Source organism: Choristoneura fumiferana, chromosome 13 (genome assembly GCF_025370935.1).
Source record: "Choristoneura fumiferana chromosome 13, NRCan_CFum_1, whole genome shotgun sequence".
In the NCBI taxonomy this organism is placed as follows: Eukaryota; Metazoa; Arthropoda; class Insecta; order Lepidoptera; family Tortricidae; genus Choristoneura; species Choristoneura fumiferana.
In genome coordinates this window covers 5,718,480-5,738,773 of record NC_133484.1, presented here as the reverse complement: position 1 = coordinate 5,738,773, position 20,294 = coordinate 5,718,480, and the positions used below count along the sequence as shown (strand labels likewise).

The following is a 20,294-nucleotide window of genomic DNA, read 5'->3' as shown; positions in this document are numbered from 1 at the left end:
ATATAGCAATGCATAAAAATTAAAGGTATCTAGTAAGTGAACCAATTGTTTCTACTGTTGCTTTTTAATTTCCTCTCAATCGAAGTGAAAAGCAGAGTGTAAAACTCGAGATTTAAATCCATTTTCCCCTCGACGTGTTTATCCACCCTCGCCGTACCGACTCGGGTGGCTATATGAACGCCTCGAGTAAAATGGCTCGTTTTATGCTCTTGTTGTACAATCTACTATTGGATACCTGTATAATATGATTGAAAGACGGAAACTACGTACATGATTGTTAACATAGGCTTTTGTCAACTAAGCATGTATTAAAAACAATTTGGAAGCCTAGGTACTGTATTTTAAAAGTTATAACAAACTTACTTAATGAGATCTTTACCAAAGTTTTCTGTTTAACTTTATAATTAGAGTGGTTTATATGTTTTGTTCGCAAAACATCGTATTTTGAACGACATGATATATACTCGTAACACGGTATTAAATCGTTACCAAAGTTTCCTCTTCAACGGCAAAGTGGTTATAAAATCTAACGGGATCCTAACTAGACTAGTTTTAGTTGCTAGGTATCACCCTTATGCCAGGCCGCGATAAATTGTCCTCCGGTCATCGGGCTCCAGGAAGTTGTAAAACGGCTTTATGTGTCATTAATGCGAGTTTTACAAGTTTGATGCCCGGGGAAGACTTTGTATGAAAAACTAATCGGAAAGATATTATGTTTACGAGAATTTGTAGAGTACTGGCGTTGATATCAGTGATAAACTAAGAAATATGAATCAAATATCCATGCTTCGACCTATCAATCCCTAATATATATATTTTTTTCTAAATTAACGTTCTTTTTTTTTGCAGATCGTTCAGTAATGCGCTGACGTCGCGGCTGTTTCCAACATGGCCGCCGCGGCGCTACTCTTTGCGCTGCAGCTGGCTATAGCCAGTGCCGGCAAGTGCACCACGTAAGTTTTTATCTTTATTTATTCATCCTCAGTATTTTGAACCCAAAAAGTGCCCAACGGGATCCTGTTACTAGCCTAAAGCATGAAAAGTTATAATGAAAAAAGTTTATTGCATAAGAAATGCTGCAGCATTACAACGCTGCATGAGTGTTTTATGTTGCATACTTTTCGGTCGTTTTCCAGGCGTTTTTACTGTTCGGTTTGTGCTGGCTGTTAACTTTTTTTGTTACGTACCTATTTGGTTTTTGATTTGAAATTTGAAATTATAATTCTGTGATTCGATAGTTCGGTTGGCGTTTTTGTTTCGGCTCCATTCTTTGATCATACGTTGTTTAGTGTAGTACCACGTCTCGTTGCTGCAATTTTTTACTTTAATAAGTGCCTAGTGCCCAGCTTTATCCGTGCTGATATACCTACCTGTTTATTTTAGCCTCAACTGGTGGAAGTGCCACTGGCTTGTGCTGCAAGTTTATTTTGCCATTTGTGTCTGTGGTGGTTTTTTCCTGCACGCCTGTGCTAGAGGCGCTTTACCAGCATTGCCGATTTTTCATCGGGTAAGTTTTTATTCCGTTGTTGCCTAGGGTCGTGTTAGTTAGGTTTTTCTCTTTGTTGCGGGCGTTTTAATTCCGAGGTTTACCCCAACTTGTACTCCGGGATATGACGCTCCCGATGTAAGCATCGACAATCCGGTGGTTTTTAGGGTTCCGGAGCCAAAATGGCAAAAACGGAACCCTTATAGTTTCGCCATATCTGTCTGTCTGTCTGACTGTCTGACTGTCCGTCCGCGGCTTTGCTCAGGGACTATCAATGCTAGAAAGCTGTAATTTTGCACGGATATATATGTAAACTATGCCGACAAAATGGTACAATAAAAATTTCATAAAAAATTGTTTTAGTGTACCTCCCATAGACGTAAAGTGGGGGTGTTTTTTTTCTCATGTCACCTTGTAGTGTGGGGTATCGTTGGATAGGTATTTTAAAAAATTGGATAGGTATGCTAAAACGGTTTTTCGATTCAGTGAGATATTCAACTTTAAAGTGCAAATTTTCATTAATATCGAGCGTCCTCCCCCCCCCCTCTAAAATCTAAACCGGTGGGTGGAAAAATTAAAAAAAATCAGAATGGTAGTAAGTATATCAAACTTTCGAGGAAAACTATAACGGCTAAGTTTGCTTAGAGTAAATAGCAGCCTAAGGTATAAAATATAGGTACCTAAACTTGGAAGATTCCGTATAAGACAAAATCCTTAGAAAAATATTACTTATTTTTTTCGTAATGGCTACGGAACCCTCTTTTGGGCGTGTCCGACACGCTCTTGGCCGGTTTTTTTCCTTCCGAATAACCACGGAGGACGCGGTTTGCGGTATCCACTGCCCTGTGGGTACCGAGCTGCCATCCAGGATCCAGGTGGATGAAGTAAAAAAACAGTGGATATCAATGTGGTTCGACTTACTTGGTGTATTCTAGTAAAATACCGTTTAGTCCTGTTTTTATACCATTCTAATTCCCAAAATTTGTCATATCGACGTCGGTGGTCTATGCCAATGCAAATTGTAAGTGGTGAGTGTTTATAATGTTTTTAAAATTTTAGTTCCATTGTGTGTTTTGTTTTTGTTTATTTTATTTTTTTATTTTTAAGTAATTAGTTTTGTATTTTGATTTTATTGCTTTTTGTTTGTAATTTTTTAGGAAATTTTGTCGCCTTCCGTGAAGTCACCAAGCGGTCACAGCGGAAGACCAGCGTTGGCCTACACGGCCAACACTATGCTGAGCTGGGACCGCTTCGCGATTTCGCATATTGTTGTTTTTTTCTTTCTTTCTTCAATGTATTTTTATTATGTTTCGTGCGAATAGCGAATAAATATTTCTATTTCTATTTTTATTTTCTAAAATTTATACTTAAAGTACTAGGTTTTCTCATAGGCTGTTATAATTTTTCTCAAATTGTAGGCTGGTTACTAGTATCCATGATCAAGCAGAGATAGTTACTAGTATAATACTTCTAGGATAGACCTGATAGGAATACCTTTTTGTGCTATTTTGCTACCTTTTGTATCGATATTGTGCATAACTGTCTCTAAATTCCAAACGAGGCTTTCCATAAGCGCTCTTACGCCATTTTCCGTGTCCATTTTCGGCCCTAATATCTATTGTCGTTTAACCTTCTAAATTACTAATGTAATGTTTTTTACCACTGCTGTAAAATTAAACCACAGTACACTACCTTGCAACGTGTGAAACTGTTTTATGATATTTTTATATATCCCTCGGGGTTGTTTTTTTTTTAAATTGTGTTTTGTGTTTTCTATTATAATTATGCGACTTGAAAAATTGAATAAATAATATTTTTCCGTTAAAATTCTTACGTTGTTTAATTTATGTCGGCTTATCTAGGGTCTACGGGCACCTTAAGTGCTTTTGGACCACTAGTTGTGCTGCAATGCTTCCAAGAAGAATACCTGGTTCTAGATCCTGTGCTAGAAGTCCCTGTTTTACAGAATTCAGATAAGCTATAAATCATGGAGATTCAATTATCTACAATTGAATTTTCGCAAACATCATAATCCCTTGACAATGAAAATCCCGCAGGGTATGGAACTAAGCAACTCGTTATATTATTACAAAGGCGAAGCCAGGAGCATGAACTAGATGAAAATAAATCTCAATTAATAACTATGCGTATATAACATCGTACAAAAATGATGTAGCAAGCTGCAACTTATCACGGAGCTTCTGTGTAACGATTCTACCTCACGTAACACAAGTTTCAGAGCTGAGCACTTACACGGAGAGTTTACACAAAAACGATTGACCTCCTCAAAGCAAAAGTGAACCGCAAAATATGAAAGCCACTCGTGTGGGGAAAGGCGCGGTTTTATTCGGATTCTGGGGCAGGCGGCACTGGAGCGAAAGCGAAAACGTGTCAAGCACCGCGAGGTGTAAATACTGTGCATATTAGCAATGTGTGTTGGGAGCGTGGACTGTAAATTATTGTAGTTTTGTTTCTTCCCAAGAAAAAGTCTTTGCACTGTATGAAATGAAGATTTATTATGCAAAACACCAACACTTACACAGTTAGAAAAGAGCAAAATATAGAACTCGGACGGAATTGTCTTATTATACGTAGAAAACAATGTTATGGCCGATGGGCGACCGGAAGTATAAGAGAAAAAAAAACTGCCAACATTAACGCTAACAAACTCTTGTGTTGCCAGCAACAATGTGTACCTATACTCGAAAAATAAAGTTGAGACGAAGATTGTTTTAAATTCATTGCAAAAAAAGTTTGATCATTAACCTCATCATCATTATCAGCCGTAGGACGTCCACTGTTGGACATAGGCCTCCCCCATTCACCTATGGACCTAGTAAAGCTTCATTAATAATTAGCTTTTAGTATTTAGTTAGTTTGATCTGTTGTCTATAATCAAATCCTAGAAGTCTAATTTGACCCACTTCCAGTGTTTAGATTGACTTGAAAATTGGCATACTTATTTACAGTCCAGTGTCAATATAATAATGGTAGTGAAATTCTGTTGATTTGTCCAGGATTGTCTCCGCGAGAGGTAACTCTTGAACGGTTAATTGCATCGATTTGGCACTTAGTATGGATATGCAGTTTAGAATATATTGCAAGTACAGTTGACTAAAAGTATCGACAGCGTATTAAAATGTTTATTTTACAAAAAAATATTATTATTAATGAGCTTCCGATATTTCGACGCATTATACCATCCCTTAGATCTAATTCGTGATCGCGGTGCTGCGATAGATTATGGGAAATAAAGACATACTTTTGCACTTCATCGTATTTTTTTGAGATTATTGGGGACTTTGTGATTTTTTCCCACTGGTTTCACTTCCCACGCTAAACTTATTCAGGTACACGTCACTGTTCTTAGAATGTTAATTGAGTTCAGTCTATTGACAGAGCCTTGGTGGTTATTTATTGCCTCAGCATAATGATGAAAAAAAGCGAATTAACCCTAATTAAGTAGGTCGAGAATGGTTTTAGCAATTGATAAATGTGGGTCAGAATTTTTACAAGCTTTTACTTCAGTTCGTATAAGTATTGTTTGTTTGTTTCAAATTTTTAAATCCCAGTAGTCGGACTAACTTGAAATTTGCTATAAATTATAGGTTGGATAACAATGCAAGTAACAATGAACAAAAAATACAGTCAGCATAATAACAATTTAGGTCAAAATCACAATAAAATATCAACATAAGTATAGCTACAGTCCACGAAAGGTGAATAAGCAATTAAAATATTTTAGCTCCTCCATCCATCCTTTTCAGAAGTGGGTCACAAATAATTTGTACACGGCACAATAAAGTACAATTATTATCCTTACGAAGCAAAAACGTCAAATAGACTCATAACGAGGGTGGTGTCATTGAGAGCTTGTCTGGGAATCATTAGGGAGGTGTCCGTCACAAAAACGCTGACTAAGGAGACGGGAAAAGTCAAGTGTACCGAAATAATGTGACGCTAAAAAATATTTGTTTTGAATACTTTTACGACCTAAAGGTCGATTCATAAGGGATAGCTTTTGCGTTTACTACGAAAACTTAACCTTTCGATGGTTACACGCTTTTATATAAATTGCAATGTTTGTATGTTTAGTAAAGTTAAATATTGCAAATTGTTTTATCGCATCCACTTGGAACTTAGTACGGATATGTATTTGGATGAAAATACAAGTAGTTGCAATTTTTTTTATTAAAAATTAATGTTTGAACAAAGACTTATTTCAATAATAGAAAGAAGATGTGGTTTAACATTTGGGGTTACTAGACTCAGGCCTCCTCGCAGAATGAGAGAGCCGTGTAGTTCCCATGCAGGCCCAGTGCGGATTTCGATCGAGAAAACTAATCGACCTGTGCCACATCAGATTTATAAAATACCCCTAAATTCATACGGGAACGTTGTTTGTCATCCATTGCACGTTACCCCTCGACACCGAAAATCAATTAATCATTTTCCCTTAGTAATAAAATTTACTACTCGACATCACTTCAGCGGAGGCTTAGAAAACTCGATTTATTTTCGAAAGTCATCTATTTAATTGAAACAAGTTCGCGAGTTTGCTTACAAAAGGGACTTAGGGGCTAAGCTTTTCCCAAGTTTCGGGGTTCCTTGTTATGTGAAAATGTTCTATGCTAAAATCGTTTGGATCTTTTGTTATTTTAGAAGTAGACACATAGCTTGACAAAAATTCAGGTAATTGTTAGTCAAAGATGTTTCTAAAGTTTTTATTAAAATGATGTCCACTTGTTACCTTTTCTTGGGAAAACAGTTCCATTATTATTTATGAAATTTGCATGAAAGATAGTTATTTTTATCAATAAAGTTGTTTTCAGCAACGAGATGGACGGATGGCCTAGTTAAAGCCGAATGTTCACGACGGATACAGGTTGCTTCCAACCGAAGCAACTGGAGGTCTATTGGGAGGCCTATACGTCAACGTCATAAATAAGTGATCACTTTTGTACCTTGTCACTTTAACGTCATGTTTGAAAAGCCATACGAAATTGTGTAACGACTGAAAGCGACAAGGTACAGACTCATTTATGACGTGGACTGTACAACAGTGGACGTCCTAATTTAGGTGATATGATGATGATGATAATTCCATCAATTACAACCTTCTTAATGCTTAACGCAGAAAGAAGAAAGAAGATTCTACAAAACAAGTGTTAAAGTAAAAAATATACCTCTTTGAGTTGCTTTCCAATATCTTCTCAACAGAGGTTTTTTGAACCGGTGATAGATTTTACTTAAGCTAGGCATAGCTTAAGAGCGTTTATACCTGATGAGCTGGCAACGTTGCATTTTTGTTAGTTTTTCTCGATTATTTCATAAAAATTTATTGAAAATTAAAATGTTTTCTGATAGAACACTTCTTTATATATAGGTTAATGTGTCTACTCCAATAATTATTCAAGATAAACTTTTATATTCCTTAAAAACGAGTTTATGTTTATGACCGGTTTTTTAAAGAAAATTAAAGTCTATAACGAATAATTATTGGAGTAATAATATAAGTTAATAAGAATATAAGTTAATGAACTTATATATTAAGAAGTGTTCTATCAGACAACATTATTAATTTTCATTAAATTTTTATGGAATAATTGAGAAAACTAACAAAAATGCAACGTTGCCAGCTCAGCAGGTATAAACGCTATTTTCAATTTGATTTTCTTCGAGTTTGAGTTACTTGACTTCTTCATCCTTAACAGTTTTTTAATAAGTCTCTCCCAAAAGATCTTTCATAGAAAAACCAGCTCGGTTCTTCAATACGTCTGTTTGGCGTTGGTTAACGCCTTCTCAATTTTCCTCCCTTCGGTCCAATTTGCTGTGAATGTACCGAGATAATCTTAGATGTCAACCACGAAGCATCTTACCGATGCGATAGCGGAAATACTGCGGCTAGCTTTCACGTTCACAGTTTGATTTGAAACCTATTTCTCGGAGTGCATTGAAAAAATCAGTTTCAGAACTAGAGCATCTAATGCATCGACATCAATATAATTTAATTTAATGTTTAGTTCATCCGTGTGGGTGCGAGGATACGCAATTACATTCAGAACACTTTCCACCATCCAACAAAAATTTGTAAATCCCCTGACTTTGTTACTTCAAAGCTCAATATCTCAAAAACGTCTGAACCCATTTTGATAAAACATGTCTAAGAACCATCTCTAGAAAATCGGTCCACCTGTTTAAGAGCTACGGTGCCACAGACAGACAGACACACACACAGACACACATAGCGGTCAAACTTATAACACCCCTCTTTTTGCGTCGGGGGTTAAAAAGTGATGATGATGATGATCATCTGGCCGATTTCGGCCATGGCGACCACTTCGACTCCTAATTATTTGATTGGCGCTCATGCGCTCTAAGATGGCTTACCTACGTATTAATGGAACAGAGTTAGAGAAGATTAATAGTATGTAATAAATCCGCACAAAGCGTTTTCGCTCTTCCTTTATTAACCGCACAGCAAAGGTGTGGAATTCCCTGCCTGCGACTGTTTGTTGTACAATTTGGCCGCCGGTGAATGAGCATTTACTGGGCAAGTGTGTTCCGTCGTAGGCTTCATCCTCGCTTTCAATCAGGAGTGATTGTGGCCAAACGCAAGCCTATATTGTATAAAAAAAGCAAATCGGTAAAAAAACACAAATAACTACTTATAAAATAATAAATAAATAGTTTTAGAAAAAAATATGTGCCAGGTAGCAATATAGCGTAGGTACGTCCGTTATCAAACATGCGTAAACGAAACATTCTGGCGCGCTCGGAACTGCTCGGCCAGGCGCTCGGCTGACGCTCGGACGCGCTCGCACGCTCGGCTCGCTTCTGTTCGTGTGAGATTTGTGAGAATGCCCGAACTTTGCCAAATGCTCGGAAAAAATCAATATAAATAATCCTTTCAATACTAAAAACGTACTGGTCTTTTATTTTTTTATCTTGCCTTTTTATTTCACTCAGGTAATTTAAATTCAACATTCTTTTAGAAACAAAAGAATAAAGACGGAAAATAAAGAAGCAAAATGGTTATTTTAAACACCAATACTCGTAGCTTCATGTTTCAGGGCGCTTTAAAAATTAAATGTCAATTGGTTTGCGGGTTAAACAGGACAGAACTTTTCATCTGAGTTCCCCTCGCTTACACTTTTTGTAGCAAGGGTTGGCAGTGACTTGGACTGGGTTAATGATGGCCAAACTTTGGGTCGTAAAAGTTTTTTCATGGCACTCTCGGTTGGAATTGTTAGCGGTAAACAATACGCGCGTCCTAAGAAGTTGAATGGCTTTTTAAGGGTTTCATCCGTCAAATAACCTTCTGAGAATCTGTCATAAGCATCCAAGTTGTAGATACACGTGTAGGTTTTGGAAATTTATCCATATTAAAGTACTACATAAAGCCCACACACAGACGGGCCTATTTACATGGCGGCATATGGACGGCATCACACCGGCGGCGAGTTTGGGTCTTGCGCGGGCGCCGCGCCCGTCGCCGACGCTATAGTAGGATGCGATGCAGACCATGATTACTTAGACGACCAGATGGCCTAGTGGTTAGAGAACCTGACTACGAAGCTTGAGGTCCCGGGTTCGATTCCCGTGTCGGGGCAGATATTTGTATGAAAAATATGAATGTTTGTTCTCGGGTCTTGGGTGTTTACTATGTATTTAAGTATGTATCTATCTATATAATTATATTTATCCGTTGCTTAGTACCCATAACACAAGCTTTGCTAAGCTTACTTTGGGACTAGGCCAATTGGTGTGAATTGTCCCGTGATATTTATTATTTATTATATTATTTACTTTTAATGAGATATACAATTCGAAAACTGGATTACGAAAATTCGACAATCTCAACCTATCCTCGCAATTGAAATTCTTTATTTTTGAAATTCAATCGGTTTGGTACAAGTAATGATTCTGGTTTTATTCCACTGAACTATTTCTGAATTCGATGAGACTTGTACCATCCTTGTGTGTGTTGTGTATAGAACAAAATGAAAATCTTATTCATTTTGTTGTAGAATGTGATCAATAATCAGATCGAACTTCCTATAGTTTGCAACACAATCACCAACAAGTTATTTAAAATTAAATCTAGGCCATTTATTTTTAACAAAATACCAGTTTACCAGTGATTTTCCAATATTTTTAGATTGTTCAATATAAATAACGGACTGATTTATACAGAATACATATAATTACTTTTATCACTGCTATAAAATGTACAATAGCGGTACCAATTGACAATCTGCACACGTCGGAAACCCACATACGAATCCTTTCCCGAAAATACGGAATTCATGTCGAGGTTACCCTTTGTGTGCAAGTGAAAGTTTTAATAAAGCGAAACAAAGAAAGGTGTCTGTTAAAATATGAAAAAGCAAAAACTAAAACCGCAGGAGAAAAACCTTTTTCACTTTTAAAAGTCTTAATACCTCAATATGTAGGAATATGTAGGAATGTTGAGGTATTAAAAGTGTGACTAATTCTGACTAGGTAGACTACGTTTTTATTTAATGTTCATTAATGATCGTTTGTCGTTTCGTGCTGGGATTTATGTTACTAATATACTGATGCATTTCACAATGACAACAGAATGAAGAAACTAAGTAGGTATATTCCATTGAACTAGGCCCTGCGATCTCTTTAAAATTCACGAGTCATAGAATTGAACATGAATTATTGTTAATTTTAAAATGGTTTAAAATAACATAGCATGTTAATGAAATTCATTTGAACTACTTTTAAAAACAATATAAAGCTTCAACGGAATTGCGATGAACAGAATCAGCACAGATGAAACAACAACTAGTACATAAATATGGGAAACAAATGTAAATTGAGTTGTAAATGAATTGCATGATTGAGTTACATTGCGGAGGTCTCTTTCAAATAAAGTACAATATTAATAACTTGCTTTTTTGCTTGCTTTCTTTGGTAGCGGAGAACGAATGCAAAAATACTGTAGTGTAATGAATTAAAAATATGATGTTTACTAAGTTTGACACTATTTTATCCGTTTTCTTTTTGTTAGTGCGTATACCTAAATTACCGAGCTAACTACCCTCTCAACCTTCATTTATTTTATTTTTGTGTAAAACTATGTTGTGCTCTTTTGCTGGCCGGAAAAACCTTTCTGTTTTTTTTTTACCGATAACTCTCAAACCCAGTTTACGGCCTAAAAGAGACAGACAAATTAAACTAGCAAACAAACTACCTAGCTAGCTAAACAAAAAAGCTAAAAAAAACGCTAAAGTTAGCTGGTAAGGTAAACAATCTGTATTTCGCAATGCTCAGGCCCCAGTCCTTTCGCACTAGCCAAAATAAACAGGTATTAATACATGCTCGTAATGTTTATGAAACTACAAACTTGTGAATATACGTCAGAGTTATTTAGTCAGACATAATATTAGCTTAGAGGTTTGCCAGGTACCACAACCGCTATTATTATGAAGCCCTAGGGACAGCAATTATGTTGCCAACGGATAAATTCATTACCAGTTAATTAACTGACTGTCGCGTCGTAATGAATAATGATATAAAAATGTCTAGCAGGGCAATGAAAGTGTGCGGCAATGATAGAGCAATTTTCACGTTAAAGAGAAGTGAAATAGGTACAGTGCGATCTACAAGAAGAGTAGGTAGAAATGAATCGATATCTGTCATGTTGAAAATAATGTTTTGGTTCCTTGTGAGGTTTCCGTTCCTCGAAACTGTGGTCCGTTTTCCTGTCTGTTGTCTGTCAAAATCCTTTTCCTGAGGAAAGCGTGGAGGTATAAAAATGAAATTTATATATCAGTAGCTTTTGCCCGCGGCTTCGCTCACGTTGAAATTGAACGAGGGTAACGCGTAAAGACTTCTTATAGGCTAGCTTTTACCCGCAGCTTTGCTTGTGATATACTCAAAATCTTTTCCTTCCGTCGAAAAACAAACAATAGCGCCACTTAAATGCACAAAGTATCATCTATCAAATATCTATCTCACGCACACACACACCCACACCCACAAACGCGCGCACGCATACACCCACACCCACAAACGCGCGCACGCACACACACACACACACACACACACACACACACACACACACACACACACACACACACACACACACACACACACACACACACACACACACACAGTTTTTCTTTTAATAATAGGTATTAGTGAAATATCACTAAAATATAAGTAGCCTTTATTCCTGATCAACAGAATACACAATTTTATTCTCCATTTTCAAAGTTGTCTCCTCATCGAATTTAAATATGGCTGCTGTAATAAAAATACCCTTATTGCGATACATAGAGACACGTCAACAGCTCTCTTGATCTAACACCTTCAGGTCACTGGGCTTGCTTTAAAAGTGGGAGGGATGGGGGCTAGTGGGGAGAAAACTTCAGTGCGCCAGTTCCTTGTGGTGATTTAATGGGTCCCGATGTAACTTTTGGGTCACAGCGTTGGAGTCGGCTGTTAAGTGTTGACTGTTCTAGTTATAATGGTTGGAGAGCCGACTGCAAAATTCGGACTTAGCATCAATTTTATGAGAAACCATTGTGCACTTCATCGCGGTATCAAGTAGGTACGAAATTATGCAGTCGGCGCTCCATCTATAATGACCGTTTAATTATCGTCTATAAATCGTTCTAACGATTTCCAAAGTCGACCTGCTATGCTTCTCTCCAGGACGCCTCGCCATTGCCAGGGCTGGCAGCACATGAATAATTCAATGCGGCGTAATGAGCCGCGGGCACGTCTTCAGTCACACTGTGAAGAAAATCTATGGAAGCGACTGAGCTCGACGGCACCAACCCTAATGATTTTAACAAAAAAGTGTCCACGCAAAATGGGACGTTAACGGTTGGTTAGGCCGGTATACTCGGCTGGGTCGCCGCAATTTTGGTTTGCATGGTTTTTTCTTGGGATATTTTAATGTGAGTGTAAAAAGAAAATGTTTTAACTGCGGAATTTTAATTTAAATGTTGAAATGGATAAACTAAAGACTGTCCGCGATAAAATCCGGGCATGCCTGATCTGGTGTATCTTTGTAATGAATGCTAATTTTCAAGCGGCACTTTTTTTAAGTAATGAGTGGTTATAAATAATAATAAATAAATAAATATCACGGGACAATTCACACCAATTGACCTAGTCCCAAAGTAAGCTTAGCAAAGCTTGTGTTATGGGTACTAAGCAACGGATAAATATAATTATATAGATAGATACATACTTAAATACATAGTAAACACCCAAGACCCGAGAACAAACATTCGTAGTTTTCATACAAATATGTGCCCCGACACGGGAATCGAACCCGGGACCTCAAGCTTCGTAGTCAGGTTCTCTAACCACTAGGCCATCTGGTCGTCTCGTCGTCGTTATGAAACTACATAATAAAAATATAATTATAATAAAAAGTTAGGGCGTCTGTGAGTTTTAGCTTTATATATTAGACTGTGCCTAAATTATTTTGTACAGTCTTCTGACGGTCTTTTGTAGGTTTTTTATGTAAAGTTTATATATTTGTTTAAAAATTGGACAATTCACTTTATAGCTTATAACATTGTCTTGTCACGACAGCTAATATTTTTCGAATTGACTTCAGATTGAGGTAGTTTGGAAGTGTTTTAACTTTGGTGAATTTGCCTTTTTGACAGAAAAATGCCTCCCATATAAAAACTACTTTTGGTGCTTGGATTAAAAAGTTTTCCCGCCTCCCTCAAGTAGAAAACAGTTACATAAATTTTTATTGGAAAGATAATATCCTAATGAGCGTAAAACAGCTTGTGAAAATATAAGTACAATTGTGGCATTGAAGTTGAAAACGTGAAGATTATCAAAAAACGCTGTATAGAGCAATTTAGGCACAGTGAAATACATAAAGCTAAAACTCACAGACGCTCTAACATTTTATTGTGATTGTATTTTTATTATGTAGTTTCATAACCACTGACTATTACAAAAAAGTGCTGCTTGAAAATTAGCATTCATTACAAAGATACACCAGATCAGGCATGCCCGGATTTTATCGCGGACAGTCTTTAGGACTGCGTAAGAAGATTACAAGTACCTATATTGTTGTACGTCTAGAATTTAAATTAGTTTTAAAAGTTGCTAACCACAATAAACAAAAATGTAAAAACATTAACAGGTACATGCAGTCAAACTAAACAGAATGCAACCACGAACGGTACAATCATACAAATAAAGTAAGTAAAAGTTTGTCGCTTAAAAAAATAGATTTTTTTTGGTATCGCTACCAAAAAAAAATTAAATATAGTATCTATCATTTGTCTTATAGACAAAACTCTGATCACGTTCAGTTCTCATCAATGTACACAGAGGCTTAATGAATTCCGCACTAAATTGTCGGACATCGGAGTGTCATTTGATCCGGAAAAACCCGGAAACAGAACAGATGTCGCCGAACAATTCCCCGTTTGTATTCAAGCATTGCAATAGTTTCTGTCGCGTGTTCGTTACATTTTGTTTTTCATTTCGTTTCCTATTGTATTTTATTTTATTTCCTTTAACAGAATTGCAATAATTAAGTTTTTTGCTAGTTTTAATATCAGTACTGGTGGTATTATTTTGTTTTAAGTAGTTCTTTACTTGTCATTTTTTAATTTATTTTTATTTGAAGTAAAGTAAGTACTAGTAGTTTGTTTACTTTTATCCGTTTCATATTTGAAGAAGAAAATATGAAAGTCTTAGTGTCCGTCAGTGGATGTGTTCATTGGTCTATTACCATTTATTTAGACATTGGTAATGGTATCAAGTTGAAGTTTATAGAACGTTACCTTGCAATGTTACTTCTAAGTCTACACGATCAAAAGTTGTTGAAAGTGTATTTTCGCGCCAAAACCGAGTGCGTGTTTTTCAAAGAAACATCATTGTATTTTTTACAAAAAAACAACTTAATTTTGCATCTTTTTTTTCGAATAATCACAGCTATCAATAGACACCCACAACATCGGAGTAATCGCAACCAACCAACTCGCTGATAAAAAAGAAACTTTTGACATTGACATTGACTTCCCATAGCATTTCAACTACCTACTAATAACAGACCAAGTGCGAGTCGGACACGCGCACGAAGGGTTCTGTACCATTATCTAGGTACAACATTCGACATTATCAAAAAAACGCCAAAAAAAATCACGTTTGATACCCCCCTTTTAATATTATTTTTATTCTGTTTTTAGTATTTGTTGTTATAGCGGCAACAAAATACATCATCTGTGAAAATGTCAACTGTCTAGCCGTCACGGTTTATGACATACAGCCTGGTGACAGACAGACAGACGGACAGTGGAGTTTTAGTAATAGTGTCCTATTTTTAGGGTCCCTTTGTGTACGGCATCCTAAAAAACGACCAATAAAACCACCAAAAACAGGAACCATTTTTACGATCTGCCTTCCTTAATCGTGACCCATTAACTTTGAACTGACGCATAAATATAAACCAGCGATTGCATTAAATTCCGCTGACAGAAGGCACTCCCGATTTCGGATCTCACGTATCGGCTATTACCATTTTCTATTTATTTGTTGCTTGGCCCGCCCGGGACAATGAAGTCACGTGCGAACGCCACTTTACGGCTCTCAACCGCTGGAAATATAAGGCTTTTAAATATATTGGACAAGGTGCTACAAATACCTTTAAGGATTTAAGTATGCGGTTGAGATGGAAAAGCTATTAAGGAATACGAACGCCGCTGGCTCGCTTGTGCGCCTTTTGCAAGTGCTGTGATTTGCAATCAATAATAAGTCTGTCGGAAAAGACAATCAAAGTGATACTCGTAGTTGTTTCACTATATTTTCAATATTCAGAGCACAACGTAAAAATTATGTACCTACCTACTTATTAGGTACAAATATTTAGATTGTAAGGTATCACAAAATGATTTCAAAATATTTCAAGTAGTCGTTAGACTAAATCCTTCTTCCTCAAAAAATCCATTGCAAAAGTTTACATCCACGAGCTAGGTAACCTTCCAGCCGGGGACGTATCTGAATATCGAAAATTAATATATCTAATGTTAAAAAATCGACGGTCAAAATATCGAAAGTAGGTTAGGTCTTTATTATTATTATTTCATAACAGAAAAGCACAGAGTTATAACACATATACAAAATAAAAGGTAGATAAATAAAGTGAGGTTAGGTTAGGTTCGATATTTTGACCGTCGATATTTTAACTATCGATATTTCAATTTTCGATATTCAGATACGTGCCCTTCCCGCCACTTACGAAAAACTTAAACGAACACTTTAAACATCCTTTTATCTCAGTAATAAAGTGCGTGCTCAGATATAAATTAAAGCCACAGAAAAGCAATCACATCTCAAGCGTTTATCGATCAGACGTCCGTTGCGAGTCCACTCATCGCCTTTGTCGTTCGAATTCGTTCCTCACAATAATGTCAGCCACATCGCGAAGTTGAATGGATGTGGATTGCCGACCTCATTATGGAGTCGAGTGATTTTATATTGTTTTGGGAGTTTGTAGCTTTAAATAAAGTATTGATTGTTTAGGGAAGATATATTTGGCGGGATTTTTAGGGGTTCGTACCTTGAAAAGATAACCCAGAATCGTTTTTTATTATGTAGCCTATTACAGTATTATAATGCTGATTAAAAGCCTCCCCTCGGGCTAGTATTATTTCGTCTAAAAAGCATCTGGTCTGAGTAGCAAGCTGTTTAAGAAGCAACTGGTCTAATTAGCAACTTGCCTGAGTATCAAGTGGTCTAAAATTATTTGACTCAAAGTCGAAGGAGCTCCGCTACGCGGAGCTCCCATTCCGCGTGGCTGAGGCGCTTCGCGCTTTGACGAAACTCTAACGTAACCTAAACTAACAAATGTTTTTTCAAGTTTTCGACAAAAACAGGTTAGGACCAGTTGCTTTTTAGGCCAGTTACTATTTAGACCAGCTGCTTTTTTAAACGAAATAATACTAATCGTTAAAAATGTACTGTATTACGACCGGAGGAGGAGGATCAGAGGACCGACTAAGTGATTAGGAAACCTGGCTGAAAAGCTTGAGGTCTTGGATCGATTCCCGGTTGGGCTAGATGTTCGTGTGAAAAATACATGTTAGTGCTTGAGTCTTGGATGTATAATAATAATATGTATTTATCTATACAATTGTTTATCCGTTCTCTGTTACACATAGTACTTTGCTTTGTTTATGATATTTACACACAAATCACATAAACCCATCTATCACCACCACCACCGCGTAGTACACTGACGCGTTTCGAACTCAACCAGAGCTCATCTTCAGAGCAACACAACCTCTACCTTGCTACCAGATGTTAGTATAACATAATATATCACCACACACACACACACACACACACACACACACACACACGCACGCACGCACGCACACACACACTGAGACCTAGTCTGGTAGAGCAACTGCATGAACACGCATATATCTTGCATAAACTTAGCTATCATAAGGTCGCGGGTGAGCAAAAAAATTATTTTAGTTCCATGATTGTATTTATTGCGTATTTTGAAAATGCTGATTCATTATGAATTTAATAAAAATATCAAACAATACTTTCAATCACATTTGGCTATAGCAAAAAAAGGTTCCGATAAAGTAAAATTGTATGAATATGAATAAACGCAAGTATTATTTGCACTACCTACTTATTATATGGTTCGTATGAAATCTGAAATAAATATTTATTATTATTATTATTTACTTAACACTAAAATGATTGTTAAAGTGTTGAAAACTCTCAAAACTCGTGATGATGTCACTAACAGATGCAAAACAAGCAGTACTTTAGGTATTAATAGTTTAACTGCAGTTTTTACGATTGTTTTTTTTGGAATCTTTTTGTGTTTTTTATTTCAATTCCAAATTTTTTGTTACTTTTACGGCCATCCCGTAAAACACATATCGAAAATACAAACTGAATTATAGATGCATAGAAAAACCAGAAAAATAAGACCAGCGCTGGAAATCGAATCCAGGTTAGCATGTGCGTTGGTCCAGTGGTGGTGTAGTGGTATAGCACGTGGCACGGGATGCCGCGGACGTGGGTTCGATTACCAGCGCTGGTCTTATTTTTCTGGTTTTTCTATGCATCTATATTTCAGTTTGTATTTTCGATATGCAGTTTTTACTACAAAAGCAATATAGTACCTACATTAAGAATGGGAACACATTGCACCGGTCCCTCAGACCGCGGCTTGACGGCCAGACGACATTCGTTTATCGGGCTGCAGCTGCGGTTGGCATTAAAACCATTGAATCAAAAATAAAGGCAGAGAATATTGATTGTTGATAGCAGAGGAAGTAACACAATTATAACAACATCAAACAACATTGACTAGTTAATAGTAGATTATTACCGTGGCCTGGAAGTATGTTATTGCTGGCTGAGTTTGAGAATTAAACGGACGAGCTTGCGAGTCCGTTTAACGAATACGAAGCCAGTAATTGCTATTCCAGCCGAGACTACTCGTAATATAAAGCTTTTCTCAAAAATGGTGAAGGGAAGAACGAAATTGGGATAAACTTTTTTCTCAACAAAATTTTAATTTGAATCCAATCTAATTTTTCATGCTTTCCCGCCTTTCTTTCACTATAAAAAATTCCACCGAAAACACCACAAGCTGTTTCAGATCCAATAAAAAAAGTCTAGAGTGCCAACAAAATAACTGATAGCAGCCATTTCAGTTGGCTGTATACGACTTGTACCAAAATTTCCATGGCCGTTCTCACTTTTTAAAATGTTAGTGTGTTAGTTATTCTTCAGTCTAAAATAAGTGGACGGATTTTAATAAAATAACTTTTTATTGCGATTATACCTAAGGGGATGAAATAAAATCCTGAAATCTCATCCATTAGAGACATGAAACTTAGCACGGATGTTTTTTAAACAACGTTAATGAAGATCACGTTGTGATTTTTAGGGATTCTCATTTCAACTCTAATGCCAAATCCAGGTTAGCGCGGATGAAGTGGCCAGTAAAGGCTGGTTCAAAAATAATCCTTCAACAGGTTTGACTCTCGAAACTTGAAATAATAACATTACGTAAAAAAAAACATCATTAAAATAAATAAGAAATGTGAAGAGAAAACAAATTGAAAGTACAAGTGCCGACTTCATATACAACTCCATGATAGCAACAGTATCATTTGTCAAGTGTCTAACGCATCGCAAGCAATAAGAAACTGTCACAAGGAAACAACGTCCTCGCTACTGAAGTATCCAATTTCATATACATTCCGATATATATTTGGAAAATAAATAAAAAGCTTGTCTCAAAGGGAGAATTTTCGGCTGGATATGTGTTCGACATATCGACTGCAACCCTTATCAAATAGAGACATTATGGGGCCATTCGTCTCGTTTATACATTTTTGTTTTAAGTAACAACTCTGTCCTCTGCTTTTTGAGGGATTAGAGATGTCCGATTTGTTTGCTGTTAGTTCTGTTTACTATTTTTTCTAACAAGTTCTTTCTCAGTTTATATTACTTTGACAGGTTGGTATATTTTGAACATGAAACTACCGTGTCACTCATATTAAATGATATTGTAACGGATAACTCACGTCTTAAATCGAGTTCAGCTCGACATGTTTCGGGCTAATTCGTAGCCGTTCTTCATAGGAGCAACGCGACGCGACTCGTTGGCTGCCGCAACACGCGCGGCGCACTACGCGCCACAGCTTTGCTCACGCGACAGCTAAAACCAAGTTTAAACCTGCAAGAAAAGTCATGCAAATTGCGACGTTCGATTGACCACTACAAACTCGTTGACTTTACGGCCTTGCAATGTACCTAATGCAACTTGCACGATTTTTCTTGCAGGCCTTAAGCAAAGCTAGTATAGTATTGTACTATCCAACATTAACTGAGCTATAATCGTTAATATTATACCACGTAAAAAATCATCCTGTGTAATGAAGAGCCGAAATTACAAATACCTTAGCTTCTCACAACCCACACGCTGCCCAGGAAGATTATTTGAGTACCGTAAAGAGCGAAGGATTACCTAGAATAGATTGCTCTACGTAGGCTTGGCTTTGTTCTCGCATAGAAGCAGCTAAACCTCTTACTAAATAGTCAAACTAAATAACACCATTTAAGCCCCGTTCAGGGTTTTAACTTAAATCTCCAAGATTCCCCTGCATTATTAGCTCTCGACGCTGAACGTCTCATCATTATTATTATAAGCCACACCTCAAACTAAACGCAAATAACGCTCCACCGCAAAGCACACTTAACAAATGGCTCTTGAGCCCTTCCAGCCCCAAAGCGGCAAACGGAGACACTGCGAAACAAAACAAAGCGATAGTTTCAAATGGGAATTCTAATGAAGATCCCGCTTCATTCCACAGTTTATAACTAACAAAACAGTATCAGGAAACGCAAACAAGGGATGTTTCGCGACAAGCGACACGTTCAAACAGGAAGGAGCCAAGTGGTTCTACCCAACTATATTCAGCCTTATATAAATATAAAGGCAAATCCATACATGAACGTGTTCGCGCATTTTTCCCTCGGAGCCATGGTCAGAATTTTCGACGCTTTAGTTTATTTTCGTATTCGTTGCTGGTTTTTTTTTGTTTTTATTAGTAAATTTCAATTTGCGTTTTGCACGGAAAATTTTGAATTTGCTCGTTTAGGCTTACGAATTTGATTATGGGTGGAATAAAATATTGTTATTGTTCTGCTTCCTAATTGAAAACCATTCATATTTTTCAGTTCTTTTAATTGAATTTTTTGTTCCGTTTTCCTTTTGAACCTGTTACATTAATTTTGTTCGTAA

General features: G+C 36.8%; 1 protein-coding gene across 1 annotated transcript in view; it reads left to right on the top strand.

Annotated features, from left to right (window-relative positions):
- LOC141433952 (C3 and PZP-like alpha-2-macroglobulin domain-containing protein 8) overlaps nucleotides 1–20,294 on the top strand; it is a 227,403-nt gene that overhangs the window by 90,515 nt on the left and 116,594 nt on the right. Inside the window, exon 2 of the mRNA XM_074096103.1 lies at nucleotides 850–953. Within this exon, the coding sequence (XP_073952204.1) occupies nucleotides 889–953 (65 nt within the window). The 5' untranslated portion in view covers nucleotides 850–888. The remainder of the gene's footprint in view (nucleotides 1–849; nucleotides 954–20,294) is intronic.